Source organism: Corvus kubaryi, unplaced genomic scaffold (genome assembly GCF_017639235.1).
Source record: "Corvus kubaryi isolate FWS band 111438036 unplaced genomic scaffold, C.kubaryi_AGA036_p1.0 37392, whole genome shotgun sequence".
Lineage (NCBI taxonomy): Eukaryota > Metazoa > Chordata > Aves > Passeriformes > Corvidae > Corvus > Corvus kubaryi.
This window is the reverse complement of record NW_024581131.1, coordinates 11,525,240-11,549,006: the sequence shown is the minus strand read 5'-3', so window position 1 is coordinate 11,549,006 and position 23,767 is coordinate 11,525,240. Positions and strand designations below refer to the sequence as shown.

Here is a 23,767-nt window from a genome sequence, read left to right as displayed (position 1 = left end):
CCCCAAGCCCGCTAGATCGCCAGGTATTTGAGCGCATCCTTTCCCGCCGTAACGATTCCCGAATTAACCTTCCGCTTCTAGGGACGCAAATTGGCTCTTAGAGAGAGGGTTTCATTGCTGTCCTTTCCGAGGGCTGCGGATTAGCCCTGATTTGAAATTAATGGATTTTTCGTTATAGTTTAATGCAAGGAGGGGCTAGCCGAGTGCTCTGACCGAAGGGACCCTGGGCAGCCCCCCTTCGGCTCGGCCACGCTGCACTGCCTCTGCGAGCCAGTGCACTGCAGCGCTTCTGAATAAAAATTTTATATATATATATATATATATATATATATATATATATATAAACTCCTGCCCGATCCCCAAATCTCTCCCTTTCGTTTTTGCTCTTGCTGTTGTTTAACTTTGCTGAAGAGAAATCCCGAGGCCGAGTACAACGCTGTAGCATCCAGGACTGCCCTCACATCATTTCTTTCAGGGTTCTTTTTCGTTCCTCAGAAACATCGCAGGGAAAGGAACTGGAAAACACGTATTTAAAGTGCCCCTCCACCGTGAGCGACTCTGCGAGGCCGCTGCGGAGGAGCTGGGGATGCGGGAGCTGAAGTGCTACCGGTGCCCAGGGCAGCTGCCTGCCCTTCGGCGGAGCCGCTCGCAGACTGCCGGTACCGGCAGTACCCAGGCTCCCTTGGCCGCCTCGAAGCGGATTTTAGAAAGGCTTTCACGCATTGAGTTGGTTTGGTTTTTATTATGTCGTGGACGAGGGAAAGAAAGGGGCCTGCGGTGGGGTGGGCGAGTTTGGGAGGGGAGAAAGAAAGGACAAGAAAAGAACTAAGTAGAGGTAATAAAGAGAGTAAGGAAGGCAAATCCGCTGAAAGCTTTCTTGGACCAGAAAACTCAGCGAGCCCAGCGCTGCTCTCAGGGAGACTCGCAAAATGGTTTAAAATCTCATAAATGAAACCGTCTCTGGATGTTTTTAACGACGATGTCGCTAGAAATCCCTTCTGCATCTGGGGGGTGGGCGCCTATTCTTGTCAGATCCAAGCTAATGAAAACGGCGGAGCCGGTCTTGCTCGTGGAGCAAAGGCCTGGAGGGTGGCGGTGGCCACGGGCCCCTCCCGAGCCGTCGTCTCGGGGGTCGCATTCCCATTCTGCCGTCCCGCTCCCTCTTGAGCCGCATCCCGCTCCCCCCCGCACACACAGATATATACACACACACATGAAAGCCACCAGTTCCCCCCGCTCTGCACGGGGTGGGGGAAGCGACGCGCGAGAAGGGAGGACACATGGTCCGGGCCCCGGAGGGAGCCCGCTGGGAGCCCAGAGCAGCCGCCGATGCCCCGCTCCCCTCCCGCAGCCGGCTCCGCTGCGGCCCGCGCTCCCGAAGGGGTTAAGGTTCTTCTTGCCTTCCCTTTCCGTTACTCTTTTTTTCTTTAATTTCGTTACATTTTTCTCTTTTCTTCTTTTCTTTTCTTTTCTTTTCTTTTCTTTTCTTTTCTTTTCTTTTCTTTTCTTTTCTTTTCTTCCTAAGAACTGTGGATTTAGTTTGCGTAATATCTTTATTACTGAAAACTTCAAGGTAAGTGAGCAATAGAAACCAGATGTGGGGATGGGAGGAAGGCAGGGTAAGAGTAAGTAAGGGGTAACAGGAGTTAACTGGGGGAGGAGGGGAATCAGGTTGAATGGGGGGGGGGGGGAAGGACGACAAAAGGTGAGTATTGATTTATTTTTAAGCTCTTTCTGGGTTGTAATTGACCCCTCAAACCATAAAGGGCTTCTGCTAGCCTCTGTCCCTTTGCAAGTCACCTCCGGCAATCCCAGAAGCTTGGTCCAATTCTGTGTGTTTGGTGACTCTGTTAAAATCCGTCCCTGCTGCCCTCCCGTTTGGATCCAGTAGTTTTACACCTGAAGAGAGCATGTTTTTAGAGGTAAATAAATAATAACCATCATAAACGTGCGGCGAGATCCGACGGAGAGCTCGCCCGGCTCTGTGCGGGGCGACTCCGACACCGCTGTGTCACGGTAGGGAAAGGGCTCACGGCATTGCTAGGAGAGCTGTCGGCCCTGAAGGGGTTAACGGGAGGGGGGAGGCTTAAAGGCAGATAGCTGCGGGGAAAATCCGTATTGCCTTTAATAGAGAGGAGAGGGTCGCAGAGGCGAGGGTCCCCACAGCTGGGGCAGGGAGCAGAGGAGAGAGCCGCAGTGAACAGAGCGTGTCACGACCATTAAATCGTCCCCGGCGCTTCCGCCGGCGCGGATCCCGCACTCATCCCTTCGTGGCGTTTATGTCATCTGCTTGATTTTCTGGTTTTTAATCATAAAAGTTTCGGGGCTGGTTTGTTTTTCTGGTTTGGCTTATTTTTTATTTTTTTTTAAACACAAAAGATATGACCTCCACCCTCCCTCTGCTTCCACACACCCCCATACACACACACTCACACACACCCCTTCCTGGGCCCCCTCCCCTCCACTGTCATCATCTACATATTAATTGGGGGAGAGGTCTCCCTCTCTCTCTCTTTTTTTTTCCCTATGTGGTGGGGGGGAAAGTGCAGAGAAGAGCCTCTTTAGAGTGTAGTTTGGAGAGAGACATGGAGGGCAAGCGTATGTGAGAGTAGGGAGGGAGGGAAAGAAAAAGACCACTTTTACTGTGCTAGAACTTAAGGGGGTTTGGAGATCTGGTCAGCTTTCACGAACATCTGAATCCTCTTAGAGCTCCCCGGCCCAGCTGTGAGTGTGTGTCTATGCGAGAGGGAGAGAAAAAGAGTGGTTCCTGGTGCCCCTCCAAGCGCATTAAGGACACTCGGGCCTTTTAATTTTAGGAATGAATGCTGATACTTGTGTTTCTTATTGTGATCCGGCTGCCATGGATTCCTACTACAACGCAGCCTCCCAGGACACAGAAGGCTCCTCGCCTTTTAGGGCATTTCAAGCAAGTGACAAGTTCAGCCCTACTTTCCTGGCCAGCAAAGGACAAGGCTTTGGTGACAGCAGCACTAAGTGCCGGAGCCGCTACAGCCAGCAGGAATGTCAGTCCCTGGATGGCAGCGTGCAGGCTCCCGGCTCTGCCGGGGCTCCGGCCTCCTTTAACAAATACCCTCCGCAGCAGCAGCAGCCGCCGCACCTCTACATGCAGCGAGGCCCCTGCAAAACCCCCCCGGACAGCAACATCAAGCTGCAGGAGAGTAGCGGCCACAACGGAGCCCTGCAGGTCTCCTGTTACGGTGAGTCCTTGGCGTGCGGCGGGGAAGCATTGGAGGCGAAAGCGGAGAGAGACTCCCGGGCCTGGGAAGGGCCTCCCGGGAACGTGGGGGGTGGCTGCCTGGCAGGACAAACCCTACCGGGCTCAAGGAGACCTTGCCCGGCTCCGGCGCGCAGCCCCCTCTCGCCGCAGCGGGGGCCGCCGTGCCCCACGAATTTCTTCATTCTCAGCCGGGTCTGGAGCCCGCGATGCCCGCGGGAAGCCGCCTTCCCTCGTGTCCCGCTTAGCGGTGATCTTAATCGTAATTTCGGAATGCGGGCGATGCGCTCCCGCAAAGCGTTAGCTCTTGAGCAGTGCGGGGAGCTCCGCGGAAACCGGGACAGAAACAGAAATAGCGGAGGGCCGGGCTGTGCGATGTACTCTCCCCGGGGACGGTTTTCCACAGAAAGAATTTCTGGAAAATTTCACCGAAACCATCACTTTTCGCGGTAACGGCCTCTCCTGTCTCTCACTCACTCCCCTAATTGCCACTCCCCTAATTGATTTCTGCCCGGCTGCAGATAACCCCCTCGCATCCCCTCCGCGGGTCATTAGCGGCAATTAAGACACTCCCTCGTGCTGGCGCTCGACAGTACAGCAGGGAACGGGGGCGCTTCTCATGTCGTTTCCGAGCGTGGCTTTAAAAGGCTTCTTCGGGAGGTTTCCGCTGTATCGTGGTGGTTAGGGAGAAGCAAACCAAACAAACAAATAACCCCCCTCCCCCCCAAAAAAACAAACAAGCAGTAAAATTCAACAACGAAACAAATAAACCCCCCTAATCAGTCTTCCCAAGAAGAGAAAGTGGAAATGTAAGCTCTTCCTTTCCCTCCCGGTGATCTCTGTGTGGGCCGAGGGGCTGCCCCGGCCTAGATTCAGCGCGGCGCCGCTGACGGGGTTTCATCCTCGACGTGTCAGTCCCAAAGGTAGGGAAAGCTATAGGACCGTGTCTCGAGGGAGACCATAAGACGGGCAGTGACTACGGACTGGGGGCACACGGGAGGTGGAAGAGGTCCGGGTCAGGCCAGCCATCCCACTTCTAGGTTCTCGCCGTCATTTGAGCACTCTTTGCCCTCTTCACCCTTTTCCCCCATTTTTAGACTTAAAAAGGGGTAGAGGCGCCTTACCTCTGCCCGTTTCCCAAACCCCGGCGTGCCAGGTCGCCTTCAGGCGCCGTCCCTCGCCCCCTGCTTGTAGCTGAAGTGACCCTGGATCCAGGTCCACAGCCTCAGTTCCCCCACGCACAGGGGATTCCCCTTCATAGGCAAAGGACATTAAGTCCTCTCCACACAGACGCAGGCATAGCCAAGGTACGCTGCCCTCGGACGGGCTCCTGCCCCAACCCGCATGGGTCCTTCCTGTACCCTGTGGCACAACCATCCTCCCGCGGGTATCTCCTCACCGGGCCACGGAGTGGCATGAGGGCTCTCTTTGAGGGCTGCTTCCGCGCTTTTTCTGGCCAGAACTGGGGCTTTGACCCTCTCCTATGCTCCCTCTCTTCCCCCGCCCTTTCTCCGTGGGCGGACAACCCCCACCAGCCTCAGGCCCGCTCCTCATCCGCGCAGGCCTCTGGGGCCAGCCCGGCCTCCACGGGAAAGGACGCGGTGGGACAGGGGAGCCCCGAGGGGTTGTGGTCCGTGCGGGAGGTAACCGGTCCCCACTTCCTTCGGCAATGGGATCGCAGGGCAGCCCTCCGTGCCTTCCCGGCTGCTCTGACATCATCTCTCTGTTAACCCGCTCTCTTGTTTTTGTAGGTTGCAAAGCCCAGGGCGCCGGCATAGCCTGTGATGACACATTACAACCCCCCAGTAGAATCACACGAGTTTATTGCCCTCCTAATACGGCCGGGGTTCCCTGATTTATTTTCAAGAGGGGCTCGGGGTTCTCCGTCAGTGGGAGCCCCGCGGCGGCGGCGGGTGGCCCGGCCCGGGGCCCGGCCCGGCCCAGACCGCGCTCGTTGTGAGCCCCTTGTGATGTGGCTGGGGACGGTGGGCTGTAATGAGAGACACATGGTTCGGCAATGATAATTAATAGCAATAGTGATAATAATAGTGCTTAACGGTTGAAGAGAGAGACTCGCTAATAACAGACAGATCGGGGTTTCACGGAGCGATTGCAACATCCGTAGGCGCCTCTCCGCCTTTTCCCAAACCGCGAGACCACCGCGCCGGGCGCAGGAGTTGTGCCCCGGCAACGCCGCGACGAGCTAAGGGACGGGGAAACCTCCGAGCCGGAGTAGATCCCCTCGGCGCGGGTGAGCGCGGGGGAAGAGAAACCCGTCCTCGTTCTCTGCAGCGGGCACAAGCGCGGTCAGCCAGGGCGCACACGGCACCCGAGGCGGGTGAGGAGAGCTGCCCGGAGAGGTTTGCTCGGGAAGCCGGGGACAGGCGGCTGTCCCACCGCCGCCCGCCGAGACCCCGCCGCGGCTTCGGTGCTGGTCCTGCCGTGCGCGTTGTGCAGAGGTGAAGGAGCGCGGCAGGGACCGCTGGCTCCGCGCGTCCCCTGTTGTCCGGGCCTGAGCAGGATGCTGGAGTGGTGGGAAGCCGGGACCGTAAACCCCTCAATTTAAAAAACAACAAAACCCCAAAAGAAGAGGAAAAAACCCTCAACCAAGCAAAACACAAACCGAGGCCAACCAGCAGGCAGGCTCTCCTGCCGGTGGATACTCAGGCGGCCGGCTTCCCTCGCTCCCGTAGCGGCGGCGGGTCCATCGCCCGGCCTGGCCCCCGCCTGGCCCGGTACCCCCTCGCGGGGGTGCTGCTCCCCGCACGGTGTCCCCGTAGCCCTCGCCTCCGCCTTTTCCCTGGTCGCTGTGGAGGTCCCGGACGAGCCCGGAGCGGAGCTGCCGGGCGCTGCGGCGGGGGCCGGGCCGGCGGGGCACGGCAGGCATGGCACACACTCCGCGAGCCGCAGGGACAGGGTGTCCCCTCCTTTTTTTAGCTGTTTAATTTCATTTTATTTCTTTAATAAACACGTCTTTTTGTGTTATAAAAAGCCAGAGCCTGCCATCTATTGCTCTCGGCTTCTATTTCTAGATCTAAGACCTTCTACTGCATTGTATGGATAAATATAGGCCAGGGAGAGCTGCGGCCGTAAATACACGGAGGACACGGACGGCAATCGTCGGAGCGCTTCCAGCCCGGCTTCTGGCAGGGACAGCGGCACCGGGCGGCCTTGGCTCTCGACCGGGCTCCCCGCGGCCCCCTCGCAGCGGCGGCTGCCGGCCTGGCCCTATGGGGTTCCCAGCAGGGCTCCTCCTGCGCCTACCCGGAGCCCGCTGCCCCTGCGCTGAGACGGGCCGGCAGCCTCGCACGGCTTCCTCCGAGAATAGGGGCACGGGTTATTCCGCAAACCGGCACGGGCAGTGAAAGCCGAATTCTTAAATAACAGTCATAGAATCATAGAATCATCACGGGTGGAAGAGACCTTCAAGATCATCCAGTCCTCAGAACAGGTCATATATCTTGGCTTAGGAGGGGGAAAGGCTTTCGAATGATTTATGTGCTGTAGTAATCTGACTTGCTATTTCTACTGCTCGGAGCTGAAGTAAGTTATATTTCTTGAAACATGTGTATTCACATACCCCTATACACGCAGAAATGTATACGTATATTGCAGTCTAGAAATACCGGCTGGAACAAAATCCTTTGGGGAGTGAAGGCGAATGTGATGGGGATATTTGCTCAAAGGAAACAGGAGAAAGGAAACGGCTTTCTCTAGCAGAGGAAATTCTTTAAGTACCGCGTTATGCAAATAACGACCATTTCTTTTATTTAGCTATCAAATAAAAAGTGCGACCGTAAGTGGGGTATTACTAGAAGTACAGAAAGTCACTGCTGTAGGAATCGGAGGCTCGCTGCGTGCTTTTTAAATTGACACTTTTAATGGATTTCTTCTCCTCCTCCTTCCCTGATGTAATGTAAGCTGCAGGCACGGCAGGAACGAGCTCGCTGGCGGTCCCTCTCCGCCTCCCGCGAGAGACCGCTCTCTGCCAGGCGCTCGGGGCTCCCCGCGGCGCCGCGCAGAGCCCCCGCCGACGTTCAAGGGCTCTGCGGAGTTCGCCGTGCGCCGGGGAGGGCCGGCGGCGTCTGCCCCCTTCCTCCGGCTTCGGCCGCAGCCCCGTGCCCGGAGCGGAACGGGGTAACGGGGGCCGTGTGTTCGCCTTGGGACTCCCTCAGGGCTCCCCCACCTCGGCCGTCCGGCTGAGGATCTCCGCAGGAATGGCTCTGCCAGGAGCGGGATGGCGGTCCCTGCCCCTCGCCCGCCGAGAACCCGGGGGGCAGAGGACTTTGGGAGGGGTGTCCCGAGCTGCGGCGGCCCTTCGGTCCTGCCTTCCCTTCGCTCTCCCCGCAGCTTTGATCTCGGCCCCGGCTCCTGCCCGGGCTCCTTCGCCGCGGCTAGGAGCGCAGGCGGGGAGGCAGGCGGGGTGCTCGGGATCCCCCCGCACCTCTCTCCGCCGGGGTGGGGAGATGCTGCTGCCCTGATCCCCGCGGGGGGCAACAGGGGAGTATAAAGGGGACAAGTGCGCGGGAGGCAGGCGCGAGTGGGGAAGGGGACAAGGGGGGACGTGATCCAAGCTGGCGTCGGGGAGAAGGAGCCGGCAAGCGAAGCCAGGAGGGCGGGGAGGCGAGGCGAGCTTCGGGGAGCTGGGCGGCAGAGCCGGCCCTTCCCTCCCGCTGATGTGGGACCGGCTGCCCGGCGAGGCTCGGCCGCCGGCTCCCGGCGTGCTGCTGACGCCGCCCTGGCAATAGCCCTCTCTTTTCCACAATAGGGCCACCAGATCTGCCATTCAAGGGTTCCGGCACCCTCCCAGGGAGGGGAGGGAGCTCTCGCCAGGAGTTTGGCTAAACCTCTGTTTGAACAGACACTCGGAGGTGCGGGATCTCCTCCGCGGAAACCTGCGGGATTTCCTCAGGGAGCCAGACGCGAAGGTAGGGCTCACGTTCCTTATCGCTAGGGCCGCGCAGGTTTATTCGCGGTTCTTTCCAAAAGGTGTTTTGCGCTTCTCTTGAATTGGACGGTAGATCTGGCTGGAGGCTTTTATAGGATTCCTGACCCGAGCTGTTTATAACACTCATGTGTCAAAGGACCGGGAGACTCCCTCCCCCTTGTATCCCTGCCGCTCCCTCCTTGCAGTAAGATTTCTTTTCGCACTAGAGCTGTTTATTTTCGACTTGTCCGCTGCTGATTGGGATTAACTCCGCTTTAGCCCTACACTTCAGCAGCGCACGCCTGTAAACCCAGCAGGACGTTACCAGCAACAAGAAGGTGCGGAAAGAGAGAGAAAGAGTCTTAAAACTTTTACTAGTCTTAATTGTTTTGAAAGCAACACAGAGCGAAGCAGACGAGAAAAATACTGATGGAAAGAGAGATTTGGAGATGCTTGTTTGAGTACGTTTTTTTCCTAAGGGTTTGGTGTAGGAGTCCTATTAACAATATATGCTGATGCCAGATAGCACAAATGAGCTGTGTGTGTGTTATCTGGAGCTGCAGGCTGTTTATTTTGTGCAGCCTTTTGAGTGTACATTCAGTGTGGTTGCATGACTAACTGGCTGGAGTGATTCACTGGCTGCTTTATGGGTGACTGCTCAAAACAAGTTGTGAATCAAAAGAGATTTCTTTGGCTGTGGTTTCTAACCTCCCAAGTTAAAGGCACCCACGGTTTAAGGGGAGCTAATGTGCAGACTTCAATCCCTCAGATCGTGAAGATTTATTCGTTCTCCGAGCCCTGCGTTCAAAGCCATGATGAGTTTCCCTTGTAAGAGGGAGGTGGTGTCTGAGAGGCTCGGAGCCAAGGTCTGCTGCTAAAGGACAGCTCCAGACCTGTCCATTTGATCTCCCTAGTTCCTGGCCCTTTAGCCAGTTTTGCTCCCTGGGGTCCTTAAGATGCTTTATTATTTGTTCAGGGCATTTTTGTAGCTGTAGCAATTCTCAGGTTAAAAGTGTGAATGTGTCTCGGGGAAGTAAGGGACTTTTATTCTCATTTTACAGTTGGAAAAACTGACACTTGGAACACCCGAGCGGCTTGTGCAAGGTGAAGCTGTGGCCACTCAGTGGCATCAGTGTGACCTTCGCAGGGCCGTGGCTCCGGCAAAAGGAGGCACTCAGCCAGCTAGAGAAGGAATCATTGCTGGAGTCAGAAACTCACAGAGTAGAGGTCCCGTGTGTGATTTTGTAGGGGCTTTTACTTAGGTTTCTTGACAGTCATGTCCTTATTCTGTGCAAGAAGCTGTAAGCAATTGGTGTGTTCTCATATGTTCTGGTCTCTCAGCATGTAAAATAGGCTCAGCCTGCCAATCCACGTTTAATGGTCTAATCTGTAAAAAGCAACTCATCAATGTAGGCAGCCTATATTGGCTAACACAAGATATGAGTTGTGCTTTTCAGAAAATGCTGAGCAATCCCTGCCCCAAAGTCGTATGTTTCTGAGGTACTCCTCCTACATATCTGAAAAAAAAATCCCATCTCAATTGTTAATCATGTCGGAAAGCACAGGTCTAATATCTTTATGTAGATACATTTTCAAAAGGAAAAGAGAGAGAGTTCTGGATTAGGAGAACCCTAAATGGTAATGCAGCTGATATAGGACCCCTGTGACTTGAGAAACATTTACTAAGAGATGGATGGGAATATTTCTTATTAATAAAATGTCAGAGCAATGTATCATAGTTACATGCATCTGAGCAGCCTCAACTTGTAAAGGAAAGTTCATAAGTAAAGGAGGAGAGCTGCTTACATATATTAAATAAATGACCTCCACTTTATTTCTGTGTAAGTTCAGATGATTCAATATTATACATACTGGTGAATCTGCTTGGCCACATTTTTCACTAGTGCTTGCAAATCATCTTCATATTTTGACTGTCACATAAGTAGACACAATGTGAAAGAGCAATTGTGATCACCATGATAATTCTAAGGTCATTTTTTGGTCAAAGAGAGGAATCAGTGAGAAACAGGGGAAATGGATGGAGAGAGGAAGGAGCAGACATGAATGAGGAGAGGCAGGGGGAGAAGAAGAGGAGATATTTTGGATGAGTAATAAGCAGGGACAGACTCAGCATTATTATGGAAGGTGGCGTGCAACTGATTTTACAAACTATCTAAGTATGAATGCACCAGTATCAAATTCTTTATATCTCCCTTGAGAATAGCTGTGATTCAGCATTTAGTAGCTGCTGTCTTCAGGTCCCAGCAGGATTTAGTCATGACAAGCTGGTATGTCATGAGCTGTGGTCTCTCATCTGCACTGATTGAAGATCGTTGTGTTACCCAGCTCAACATTAAATATATATTTAAGTCTATTTGTACCTGATTTTATTTTTATGAAGATGCAGTTTAAGTGTTTATCTTTTTATATTTAATCTGCTTACTGGAAATGGATGGTTGAATCAGTATTATTTCTAAATATATTCTTTATTAGCAAGGACTGTGTTCATTAGCTGTAAGGAAGTGGGTAAGCTGGTGGTGGAGCCTGAAAGGTAACCTGGTTTACTCACCAACAGACATGCTGTATGCTGAGCCTGGGTGCAAACCCTGTGGGGCTTATGAAGATAACAGCCACCTTAATTCAGTGGAAGTCTGAAAACCCTACAAAACCAAAGGGCAGGAAGACAACAGCATCAAGGCCCATCAGAGAAATGCTGTCAATGGGGAATGAGGAAACTGAGGAAGAGAACAAATGTGTTGGGCAGACTGGTGTCTGGGGGAATAAAATAAACTTGTAAGGTCTCAGTATAACTTCTATCTGATTGCTGTTGTTCCCCATCTGGGCTCTGTGTGCAAGCACTGCTGCCTAAAAGAAATATCTCATGTTGCATCAGTTCCTCCCTGTAGTGGAAGCAGTCCCCTTGGGACTTTGGATATTGACTGACTGCTTCACTTGGGAGCTGTAACATCGTTTTTGGGGTAGGATGCTGTTTCCAAAAAGGGAAATGGGGAACTGTATTCATTCTTTTGATGCAAGAGAGATCAGATAACAAAAGTGCTTGCAGACATCTAATCTATTCAGGAGCAGTGGGAAGTGAAAGAAATTCACACCAGAATTAAATCAAAAGAAACCAAAGTTGTACAGTATGCACACAGAAAGAGTGCAATACTGAGAATTTTCCCAGAAAGGGTCAAAAACAATCAGAGAATGACTCTGTTCTGGGAGAGGGCTCAGAGAGATCTGAAGGCCCATATGCAAGACCATGACTCTGAGAGGTGTTGAGGACTGGGTGTGACACAGGCTAGAAGTTTCACAAAACAGGGGAAAGAGGAAAATATTGCTCAGCCCAAAACTAAACACGAGACCTGTGCCACAGCAAGGTTACTGAAAGAAAAGAGAAACATTTCAAAAATTACACCAAAGGTTCACTGGGATACCAGCCTGCTGGGCATGGAGCTAGTCCCAGGCTGTTGAGTGTGCCAGGTGGGGATGGGTCACCTATGAGACTGGCCCTTTCCAGTGTGTGTGCACAAGACCACGGCATCAGGCTTTTCCTGCCCCAGAGATGTCACTCAAGAAATACCACATGGGAGGCTGATGCATGTCCATTCCCACTGTGCAACTGGCTGGAAAGAGGATCTGGGCAGAGCTTCGTTCTGCAGAGCTTGTTCCCAGAGGAGAGCCTGAGGCCAAACAGTGGGGCAGGGTATGCACTAGAGCCTGGACCGCAGTGCTGATCTACAGTTCAAGAAGCTGCAAGACCTTCTGGAGCATCATGCGGTTCTTTTCCAGCCTTCCCTGGGATGGTGCATGCCCAGACCTCTTCCTGGAGTAGAGTCAGGAGCACAGCTGTGGCAAGGACCCATAGCTGAGAGCTGAGAAGCACTGTGCTATAGACATAACCTGGCTTATCAAGATTTGGTCTGAACCTTCGTAAGCAGATTGGAGCCAGATAGCACTCTGAGCTAGACAGGACACAGCCAAATGCTAGAAGGCAAGAGGAAGAAGAGCCTACCTAAATTGGCAGAGGACCTGCAGACATTTTGTGCTCCTCACATCTCCAGTGAGGACTTCCAAGACAAATAGCCGATGGACCAATTGCTAGACAGTTAGTCAGGTTGTGCAGAAGGCCAGAAACATCCATGGAGCTGTGGGATTTATAGCAGAGCTTAAATACTGCATTTCATCTCTTGAACAGAAGTTGGAAAGCTGCTACTGGAAGAGAGGGAAGCTGGTTGCTTTATATAGGACCTGTGCTACAGAAATGAGTATTTCCATCCAGTTCATACCACTCCAAGCTATTAGAAAAAGGGACTTAGGAAGGATAGAAAGCAATGGGGTATTGGCTACAACATCAAACATGAGTGCAGCGACTAAGTTAACTGCTCTGTTGGGGAGGGGAAATATCCACAGAGAGGGTTGTTATAAATATATGGCTGGTCAGGACAGAGCCTCATTAAAATCTGCTGAAAGGCCCAAAGTCAGCTCAGGAAACAGGGGGACCTGGAGCTGCGCATGCAAAGTTGGGTGATGCTGGTTTTGAGTTAGAGTTGAAGTTATAATAAGGCTTATTTGTGCCCAGACTTGGATATTAAGTTGGTGTCCAGAGAACCCTGCTGTTCCCTTGTAGCCTTTAATTAGTTTGGTTTTGTGGCTGGTTGTCCTGGAAATCCCCTTTTCCTCAGCCTTGGTGGTGAAAATTGGAGTTCTTCGTTGAACATCCTATTTTTCTCCATTTGTCAGCAGACCCCCTCAGACAGTGGGCAATGGGAATAGCCAAGTAGCAGGAGAGGGATTTATCACCTGTGTAATTTACAGGTGCTCATTCAGGTGCTGCAGTTGGTCATTGAAACCAGAGAGGGAGATGATGGCACAGTCCAAAATGTAGCCCTCACCCTCGCATGGGTCTGACGGAAGGCAGGGACTGAGGAAAATATTCTTGCTGGCAAAAAATGCATGTGGGAGAACGGACTGCTGGGATCCAGGAAATGGCTCAGCATAGCCAAGGTAGGGGATGAACTAACACTCAGCATATACATCACTGCAGATATGACCTGGTCAGTCAGCACCAGGGCTTTCAGCCTGCAGCGTTTTCCTTCCAAAACCTGGCTCATATGAAAGAAAGAGGTTTGGGCAATCCGTTTGTGGCGCCTGCCTCTGTGGGCAGGCCCTGAGCTGTCTCTTTGAGCTTCTACAGTTTTTGGACCTCATCAGTTGTCCTGGTTAGAAAAGAAGGCCAGCAAGAGCTTTGCTGTGTAGTATATTAACCAGAGGGTGCTTGTGTCTTACCATTACTAGATAATATCTGGGATGTGCCTTACTAGCTTCATTTTGGTTTCCACAGTGAATATCTGGAGGTGAAAACGGCTTTCATGTTAGCACAAGTCCATAAAATACTGTAGTGTGGGTCTCCCATCCTCTGTGTACAGCAGCCCTCCCTAGAGAAACCAAGACAGCAGGTACTACATGGGCAGCCACCCAGTCCCTGTGGTACAGCTGGGGATGTCCTGGTGTGTGCTGAGCCCTTCAACAGGAACCAATGATGTTTTATGATGGTGCTGTCATGAGCTCCAGGCCGCCAATCTAAACTGAACCCAGAGCAAGGTGAACTGCTGAAGAGAGGCATAAAATGCAGCCTGGGCAAACTCAGCCAGGAGCAAAGGGGCAGTGCTTCCTCAATGTCAGGGAAGGGAGCACAGAACTGTCAGCCTGTCTAGCCTTGCAGGGCGCTGATCCTGCTCCTGCTCAGCTGCAGACTTGCCAGGATTACAAAAGCTCCACACGCCCCTTGTGAGAAGAGAAAGCTACCCCGACAGTGAAAGGAGAGCAGCCAGGCATTTTCAGGGCTGAAGTAGTTTCCATTGAACACAGCTGGGGGTGCCTGTGGGGTCGGAACAGCACTGACACAAGAGCAGTCACCAAAGACTTGTTCTGCCAGTGCCTTGTTCAAAGGCCTATTTTTGGGCAGATACCTCCCTCAGCAGGGCAGCAAGAAAAAACTGAGACTGCATCCTTTTTTACCTCCTTCTTCCACAGTGTGCAGGAATGAAAACTCTCCTATTTCATCCGTAGATGTAAGTTTGCAAGAGCAGAGTTCATGGAACTAAGAGGGAGAGTTCCTCAGAAAGACTCCTGGTGTCAAACAAGGCGTGATTAAAATAAAAAATCCCTTGTTTGGCAACCTTGTCTGCTTTTTGACTCTTTTCAGACTAGCAAGGAAAAAGCCCTCCGGTCGTGGTGGGAAAGCTTGGAATTTAAAGATGAAATGTACAGGAAACGGGAAAACAAAACAACGTGTGACACGCACTCATGACAGCTCATTATCACGAAAACACTCAAAAAAGAGGTTCTGATGTTTTGCTATGATGTCTTGAAGTTGTAAAGTCTTTAGTCAAGCCATGAGAGAGCTGGTTTTGAGGAAAATGCAGACAGATGATGGAGAGTTACTACAATGAAGTGTGATGCTTTTCTTGCATGTGTTGTATTTCTGAAGTGGGTCCCCAAAGATGGGGACAAACCCTACTGGGCAGTGTCTCCTGGGGGCCTTACTGCGATTCATTGCTGTTGGTGTTGTTGGGCCTTTGCGTGAGACAGAATCTGCCAGACAATATTTGTTGGTAGCTATGGATTTCTTTAGAAAATGACCTGAAGTTTACCCAAAAAGGAACCAAGACGCTGTGATAGCAACCAAGCTTCTAAGGGATGAATTTTTCACCATATTTGGGGACCAAGACACAAAGAACATGCAACAAGGCAGAGGCTTTGATGCCAAAATATTCCAACAGGTTTGTCAGATGCTGGTAAAGGCCATAGGAGGTATCTAGCACCCTAAAGATGGTAGGAAGGAGAAGCTTGGCTGGTGCTGAGAGGAGGCATTGAGGCAACTGCATGCCACCTGGCCTGAGATAACTCCATTTACACTCCCTGGTCTCCCTGTGCTGCTCCTCAAGGCCTGGGTATCTGCCCTGTGTCAGCATCTGATAGACCTTAGTGTGTCTTGCACAGCACCAAAACCCCGTGAGTGGGCAACTGAATCAGCCCCCAGAGACTTCACAAGAGATTGACAAAAGGACCAGGACTGGTCCAGCCCTTTGTCTGTTCTGTAGGGTTTAATGACTTTCAGTGTAAAGGGAAAGCACTGTCTGAGCCCAGTTCTCCTTGTCAGACATTAGCCAGGAAACATAGCACAGTCCTTGGGAGAAATTCATAAATCTGGACATGTAAGTCTGGCCTATCTGGACACTGCAAAAATCACGTGGAACAGCCTAGGTTTTTCTAGAGAAAATCTGCTGCAAACATTGCCTGAGGCAATGAATGTTCTCTGATGTAGGCTTTTGTGTGGGAACCTGGCTGACTGCACATCCTACAGAGATGGAGATCTTAGGAGCCTGCAGCAGATAAACCGTGGTCTGTAGCAGTGACCACATGCATGCATTAACACATAAGAGGCCAGTGGGTCCTGGCCAAGGAGAAGTTATGAGGGTAACTGAGTGGGTCCTGAAAGCCAAGAATACAGCTAAGGATGTCGAGTCTGGTAGAAATTAGTTCCCCACTGGGGAAATGTAGGGAATGGCCTCATTTAGCCCACAGATTTTATTAAAACCAAAAACTTTGCTGAGAACTCCTCCTCAGGAGTTCAAAAGAAAAGGGAGCAGCAGCTGAAAGCCTGCGGTGGCATCCCAGTGGGAGCAAAGTCAATCCAAGCTCTATGAAAATGTCCCAATAGGAAAATGCAATATGAGTATGTAAATAGCTACATCGGTTGCTCTGGCACTTCCTCCCTGTATGCCTGGCATGAGGTAGGTCCATGGGTCTGGTTTCTTCTGGAAGGAGGCTGAGCAGGACATGTTTTTGCAGCGTTATGCCCAACAGTGGTACACAAAGCAGTTCCCTTTGGTTCAGTCCTGTGCCAGAAGTATTACCACAGTGGTGTGAGCATGGGCACTGAAGACTGCCCAAAGCATATCCCAGAGCATGCCTGGCCCAGGTGGCAGGGGAAAGCATGGGACCTGGCAGTATGACAGTGATGGATGGCACTGTAGCACCAAGGTTGAGGTGACCTGCTCCTCGTCCTGTTGTGTCCTGCCCAAAGGGATGTTAAGGCCGAACACCCCTTTTCCAGGCAGGCAGTTCTGCTCCGCAGAACGGCCCCAGCTTCCTCCTGGGGCAAGAACATTAAATATAAAGATGGTACACTGGCTTCCAGACTGTCCCTGGCCGGTAATAATCTATGAAGCTTCTTACTGTAGCATCCAAACATCACAGTCCATCAGGTGACAGGAGACGAAGTAATCTTTTATTTTGTGTTTATGTCAGATCATGTCCTTGACAAAGTTACAAACACATTATGTAGTCCACCCCATACCACAGTTTGAAGTAAATTGGACAGTGTGCTATCCCTGTTTATAAGCCTCAGCTTCACCAGCTGTAGAAGGTGTCAGTGGGAAGAACAACGTGGTTTAAGCCAGTTTAGGAAGTCACATCTTTGCTTTGGAAAACAGAGGACATAAGCAGCAAATACTCAGAGGGTCCCTGATTCCAGGCAAGTCTCTTGTTACCAGCAGGCACAGACCAGGGCTGCGCTCCCTTCTTTGGGATACAGAGTTTCCTCTAGCACTAAAACCTTGACTCTAAATCCCTGGCTCTTGGAAGCTACATACTCATAACTGTGTTCACTGAAGGAGTTTTGGAGTCCCATTATTTATATCAGACTGTATATTTTCTCCTGAGAACCCTATAAACAAAATGAATTGCAGAAGAAATCGCACATTCCCACACAGGCATGTTTGACTCTCATGGAGTCTGAAAAACCATGACCCAAATGTACTGTGAGATAGTAAATCTGAGAAGGCAGTGTGTGGGAAGCTTAGTCTGACATGAGAGGGACAGAGAAAGCAACCCACTGCAGTCCCCAGCATCCTTCCCTACAAGTACTCTGAGCCTGGGAGCTGGAAATGCTTTGGGGAAGCAGAGGCCAGCTGATGGCTAGTGGCCCCACTAATTCCAGGAGCCCTCAGACATTGGAAACTGAAGTGTTTATCTGTTCTTCCTAAATTTCAACCCTTGCAGACAGGCTTGTTTCTGAAGAGAACAGCAAGACAGCTGGTGAAAAGGGGTCTTGCTTGCTCTCATCTAGGAAAGTCTGAAAGAGCACGTACCTTTCCAGCTGGTGCTTTCCATGTGTATTGATTCCAGCCCATGTTTTCTGATTGTGCATTTTATTCTCCTCTCTAGGCCATCCTGCCTGCAGTCACTCTTTCCACCTGCTTTTCAGGCCTCCTGTTGCTTCCCACCCTGCTGAAAAAGGCATCTTTTAAGCACCGAAGCTCTGCTTGTGGCACTGGCATCATGATGTCTCTAGGCAGAGACTTTCTGAGTTGTGGTCTGTGTCAGCACACAGCCACCCTTGGGGAGATCAGGTATCCCCAAAACAAGGGCTCCCCTAAGGAAGTATTTTGGGAGACAGGGAGCAGCAGGGATGAACGCCCCGTGCGTTTTATTTGCAAATTGTGAGCAAGGTATGATTTTTTGAGGTCTGTCTGGGACAGGATTGTTATTGGGATGATGTTAGTGAGTAATCTTTGGTCAGCAGATTGTGTGTGTGTGAACTGGTGCAAGGAGCAGGCAGCTGAAAGGGTATCTGTGGTGGTGAGTGGAAGGTAGGTACATGGCAGACACAAATGATGAGTCTCTGTTCCCTGATTGGATGAGCACCTCTGGCAAAAGCAGGTTTCTGGGACAAATATTCCTTTTCGCAAGTTCCTAAAGATGATTTCTGTAAATGTTTGCTAATGTTTACTTGACATTTGTAGTCACTCATGTCAATATGATCCTGTCCTGCCTGGAATGTTAACTGGAAGCAAACAAAAAAGTAGGCATGAACTCAGCTGATGTGGATACAGTTTTTAATTTAGGCTGATTTTCATGGTCATTATCTTTCACATAATCATCCAGTTTGGTTTAGAACTAGTGGTGCTCCAGGAGTTCCTCTCCTTCCAAGAGTCATGATTTTTTTGTTTTCTGTTGGGAAAATGTGTTACCAGAGTCACTGCTGTTTGTGTCTACTGCCTGACACTTCATACCACAATCCTGCATCCAGTTTCTTCTAACTTAATCAAAAGTTAACAATCTTGCCTAAAAGCTCCCACAGCAGTTGTTTGCCTCTGGCTGTTTTCATAATACTTTCTTTAAAAAAAGTTCTTCTGAATCAATTAAGCTGTTTCCAAGAATGTAACTAAAACTAAGCACATTTTTATTTTCTCCATGTCAGGAAAAAAATCTGATGATGACTTTTTTCATAAGTTCTGCTGCACTGTGCTGTGGAGCAAGATCATCAGATTTACAGTGGAGCTGAGTTTTGGGTAGGAAATGTGCTTTGTGCCTTTCATCTGAAAGATTATCCAACAACTAGCCATAAGGAGTTGTGGTTTGTACTGTCTCAGTAGTGACACCTTTGATTTTCACACCTAAAGACACTGCAGATTTCTCATGTTGTGGGAGTCTTTCCAGCCAGGTCTGAACCTACTCTTATTGCAGTGGCCATTTACCCCAGTAATTGGCCCAGACTTGCTTGGATCCAGGCAAAGAAGGGGAGCAAAGGATGGGATAAGGATAAGGAATTTTGATGAGGCACAAACTTGTCCTAAAGACTGAGGAGTGTTTTGGATTGAACGGGGGCTTATATCTACTTGGCCAAGATACAAAGGCATTGCATGATTCAGGCACCTGAGGGGCACAGCTGAGGCCAACAGGACCTTTACCTCCAGGCTGCAAGAGCATTAGACAGCACTAAGTACTTTTTAAAACTCAGGCTTTGATAGAGTGTCTGTGTGTGCCTGGTGGCTCTGTCTCCCTTTGCCATCCACACAACATGAGAAATAGCAGGGCCTCACCTCACCGGGCTCGCTGTGACTCAGGCATCTCCGCACGACCCTCCGGCACAGCCCAGTGGATGCCGTAGGAAGCCCAGAGGACACTGCTGAATAGGGTGTGCATGCCATGCAGTAAATAATGATCACCTTCAAACACTGGATGACGACGAGAAAATGGAGAACTGTTCACCCACAGAGAGGCATGCAGTGTATGTGATCCAAAGACCCAGAAAGCAAGAAGTATTTAGGAAGAAAAAGTAAGAGGAATGGCACAAAAGCCCTTAAGAGAGTACTCTCGCTGCTCATCCTCTTAGGTCCAGTAGACATGTTTGGTCCTGGCATTGTGTTTAACTGTGGTGCCATGCAGCCAGGGACCATTCCAGCTGGCAGAGGCACCACGCAGTGTAACCATCTGCAGCCACAACAGCACCAGGGGCAACAACTTCTCCCTAGTCCCGGGGTGGCTTTATAAAGGAATTTGGTGGTGCAGGTGATGGTCAGAGATCCACACCTTGGCCTGGTTTGGTCACCACCAAGTTCAGTGAGTGGCCAGATTCCAGTAACTTTGGCCATCAGGGTCAAGTGGCTGGAGAGCATGTGCAGGATGGGCAGACACTGTGGGAATGCGGCTCACCAGGCACAAAGTCTGGGAAAAGAAGTGAAACATAGAGGTGGAAGAGAAAGTAAAGGTCAAATACTCTTGGCTCATGCAAACTTCTGGGATTTTGGGGTTTTTGGTTTTTTGTTTCATTTTTTTCCCCCTGGTGACAATTATATGTGTTGCAAGGTGAAGTAGTTCTCAAGAGAAACTAAATCCCTTTCTCTGACCTGGGAGTGCATAGCACTCTGAATTACTTGACAAGCACAGTTTACCCTTTGAGCAATTCATGACTCCCCTTTCACAAGTAAGAGCACACTTTTGTGCATGTTTTCCTTGCTCAGTACTACCTAATGGATTTTTTTTTCCCTTAATAACTGTCATTTGACCTGCATCTTGGGTTCAATCCCCATATGGGCTATTCACTTCAGACTTGGACTCAGTGATCCTTGAGTTTCCAACTCAGAATAATCTATGAATCTGTGAATCTTGCTATTCTCAGATCAAAATTAAAAATGTGAGTTGCTGATTGAGAATACTATTTGTTGTTTATTTACTAGAGGAATATTAGGCACATTCATCCCATTTCCTCTGAGTGCCTCATTATCAATCAACCTTTGCCTCACTGCTTCTGTAAATAATTTTCATCCCTTTCCTTTGGGAACCATGTGTTTGGGCTCTTGCACAAGTGTCTCATGAGAGTAATTGGCCAAGTCATGCAGTATCATTTTAACTCCTTGATGAGTTGGCAAAACCTCATTAAAGGGAGATTATTGAACAACACATAAGTACTTTTTGGATGAGGAAAGCATTGCACTTAAACCGTGATGCAAGTGGGGTTTCCCAGTATTTTACAAAGCACAGTGGCTGGCATCAGCTATTGGGATCATTCAAAAGACTTGGATTATCCAGACCTGGCTCCCGTAGTCAACATATACCCTCTCTCTTCTGGGATATGAAGGATATGGAGCTAAAGCTCCAGAGGTATCCTAAGTTGTATATATGTTTCAGAGCTGATGACAAATGAGGGAGAGTTTCAACCACTCCTTCCCTACTCCTCACAGCCCCAGCAGAAAAAAAGGTGAGGCACATGAGCGTAGCACTCACAACTCATGGTGGTCTCCCATGGGAGGCTGCAGCGGAGTTGGCTGCTCATGGCAAATAGTTGTGGTGGACATAGACCCAGAGCCAGGCTGAGGCAGGGGAGAATTGTTTGGTGCAGAGGCTGGAGGGAACCTACAGAGGCCAGGGGTTTATTAAACTTCAGTTTGGCTGGAGCTGAAATACATGCCTCTAGAGCAGGGCAGCAGGGGTTCACGGAGTCCTTTCCGTAGACATTTTACGACAGTCTTTGGGGATACATATAAGAAAACTGGGGCATTCTGAGTAATTAAAAAAAATATTTGTTTAGACTGTGTCAGGGTCAGCTGGAGTTTCCAAGCAAGCCAGTCTTAGTTGGATTTTTTTGTCTTTGCCCTTTCTCCACAGCTAGAGTGTAGATACGCTGTGGTTCACGGCCAGGCCATGCAGTGCAGCCATGTCCCCTCAACACCTCAGAACAGCTCTTGAGATCAGAGAGACCTTGAGGTCACTGTGTACCTCCTGCACTGCGTGTGGGCTCTTGGAGACCAGGGATGAGAGTCCCTGGCTACCAGGGATTGCTGCTGCCACCCTCAGATCCTGTCAGGAGTCTGGGCTTCCCCATCCCCATTGACATCAGCCCCTGAGGGGCTGCAGCATTGTCCCCACCTCATGAAGAGGATGTAAAGGTCGGGGGAAACAACCTGCTGCTCTCAGGTTTGCTGTTGGTTATTGTGTCTTCCTTCTCGGCTGGCAAGATCCCAGTTTGGTTGTGCTGCTTCTTGCTTCAGTTAGGGATTTTACTGCCCTGTTACTATCTGCCAGTAAAAGTTGATGCCAGTCTGCTTCCCAGCCCTGGTGACTGTGAATTAGTGGGTTTGGTAGCCAGAAACCTAATTTCTTTCTGGAATGCTTCTCAAAGCCTAGTGCTTGTAGGAATTTTCCCAGACCTGGCCGGCCTTGAGTTTTGCAATGTGCAGTTGGAATGGAAATAAATTATAGATGTTCTTCCAAGAACAGGCAGGTTTGGGGAAGGCTGAAGGTTTTTCTTCCCTCGTCTGGGCCTTTCTTTACTAATCAGCTGTATAAAACTGAAGAAAAGCAGAACTACTTTGCTAAGAAATCTTGCCCAAACTTTGTCTCAATGTTTAAACTCAACCCTTTCTGTGGTTCAGTGAGCTTCAGCCAATTTTGGTTGTTTTCTGATTTTACTCCAGCTTTCCATCACTCCTGCTTTCCAATTTCCAAGTGTACAGGTGGCACCCAAATCCCCCTGAGCTGTGCTGTATTTGGGTCCCAATGGGGCTGCCACAGCATCTCATCCAGACTCAAGAGTCCCCAGGTCTTCTCCATGGGGGCACCTGAGGGCCCAGACTGGAAAGCACAAGGAGCAGCATGGGAGCAGTGTTGGTAGGATTTGTTTGGGCTTGCCTGACTGCCCATCTGAAGCACATAACACTGCACTTTAGCAGAAGGGTAGTCCAGGGACACACACATGCTGCAGTGCCTCGCTGGACTAGGGCCGCAGGCTGGCTGCTCCAGCTGGGCAGAGCCTGCTCGGACACCGCCCTGGCCAAGGCCCGCAAGCCATTGAAGTTCATCTGTCATTAATTTGAACCAGGACTCCATAATGCAGATGCAGCTGAGCTCTTGCCCAGCTCATTGCAAAATGGCCCTAATCTCCCTCCTCCTGCCCCCTTCTCAGCTGGCAATTTCAGGTTGCAGGTTCAGCCCTGCTACCAGCAGCACAGAACAGGCAACTAGAAATCACCTCTGGGAGGCAGCTGAACTTCAGCAATGCATTGCTGTCTCTGCTGCAGAGAGGTTGCTTTTGCAAAGCAGACTGACAGAAGAACGCAGAGACAGGCAGACAGACCAACCAAGCAAATGACGTGAACAGCGTCCAGGCAGGCACTGACCCACAGGATGGGGTGAATCACTCTGCAAGCTGGCAGCAGGGAATTAAACTGTGCCATAGCCAGACATCAGTACAAGGATCAACTCCCTTCAGGCAGCTTTGTCTCACCAGCAGGAAGAGTCCCCCACTCCCTTCTTAACTAGATGGCTGATTTATACCTTCTGTCACAGGTGATGGCTGGCAGTGCCTTGCTTGGCGTGTGCTTAGCATGGAAGGCAACACACACACTGAGACCCAGAGGGCTGCACCACTGCCTCATGCCTCCCTCTCACCCTGACAGAGCAGAGGTCCTGCTCACCCAGCACCCAGCCTGGGGTAGAAACTGTAGGGGAAACATCCAGGGCATGTTGTGGGGAAGAGAGAGGCACTGACTGGCTGCAGGGGAAACCTCTGGAGGAGATAACAGCTTGCAGAGAAGAGCCCCCTTTTCTCTTGCAGTGCTCAGGTGAGGGATCTCTTTAGATCCTTGCAGTGGCCAAGCAGCACGGGTGAGGTTAAGATGAATACATAAATCTGCATCTGATGGGACCATTTACGCTCTTCCTTTCAGAGTGAGAGCTTATCCCTAAGCCCTGCATCAGCCTCATCTGTCACTCACATCTGAGCAGCCCTCAGTGCTACCACAGGCACTGAGTGGCACTGCCTGCTGTCAGCCCCAGAGCTCCCCAGCACTTACCTTTCCCTGCTCCAGGTGCAGAGCCTGACTTCACAAGACTGCAGCACAGGGAGCGGGGTTGAATCCTGGCTACTTTAAATGCTACTGTCACTAACTGAGCTGGAGGTAGCATCTAAGCAGGGGAGGAGCAACCTTGCTGGACCTAGATTTTTCTAAAACACACCAGTGGGATAACTGAACGATCCCAGAGTAAGATAGACAAGGTGAATTGGGCAGGAAAACTCAGCTCAGACAGGAGCAGAACAGAATTCCCACTTTGGGACAGAGCATCAAGGTGTGCAAAACCCTACAGTGTCTGTCTGTGGAGAACAAAAGTCTTCAGCAAACAGCTCTGGGGGCCTGTCTGTTCTGCCTTTCACTTGCCCAGGGATCTGTGGACTCTTGGACTGAAATCCCAATAAACTGTTATTAGCTCGTGTGCAGGTATGAGTCTATGACTGAGACGACACCATTCAATACTTT

General features: G+C 50.7%; 1 protein-coding gene across 1 annotated transcript in view; it reads left to right on the top strand.

Moving 5' to 3' along the window:
- Nucleotides 1-1,707: 1,707 nt before the first annotated feature.
- ALX4 (ALX homeobox 4) overlaps nucleotides 1,708-23,767 on the top strand; it is a 44,850-nt gene continuing 22,790 nt past the window's right edge. Inside the window, exon 1 of the mRNA XM_042038580.1 lies at nucleotides 1,708-3,218. Within this exon, the coding sequence (XP_041894514.1) occupies nucleotides 2,819-3,218 (400 nt within the window). The 5' untranslated portion in view covers nucleotides 1,708-2,818. The remainder of the gene's footprint in view (nucleotides 3,219-23,767) is intronic.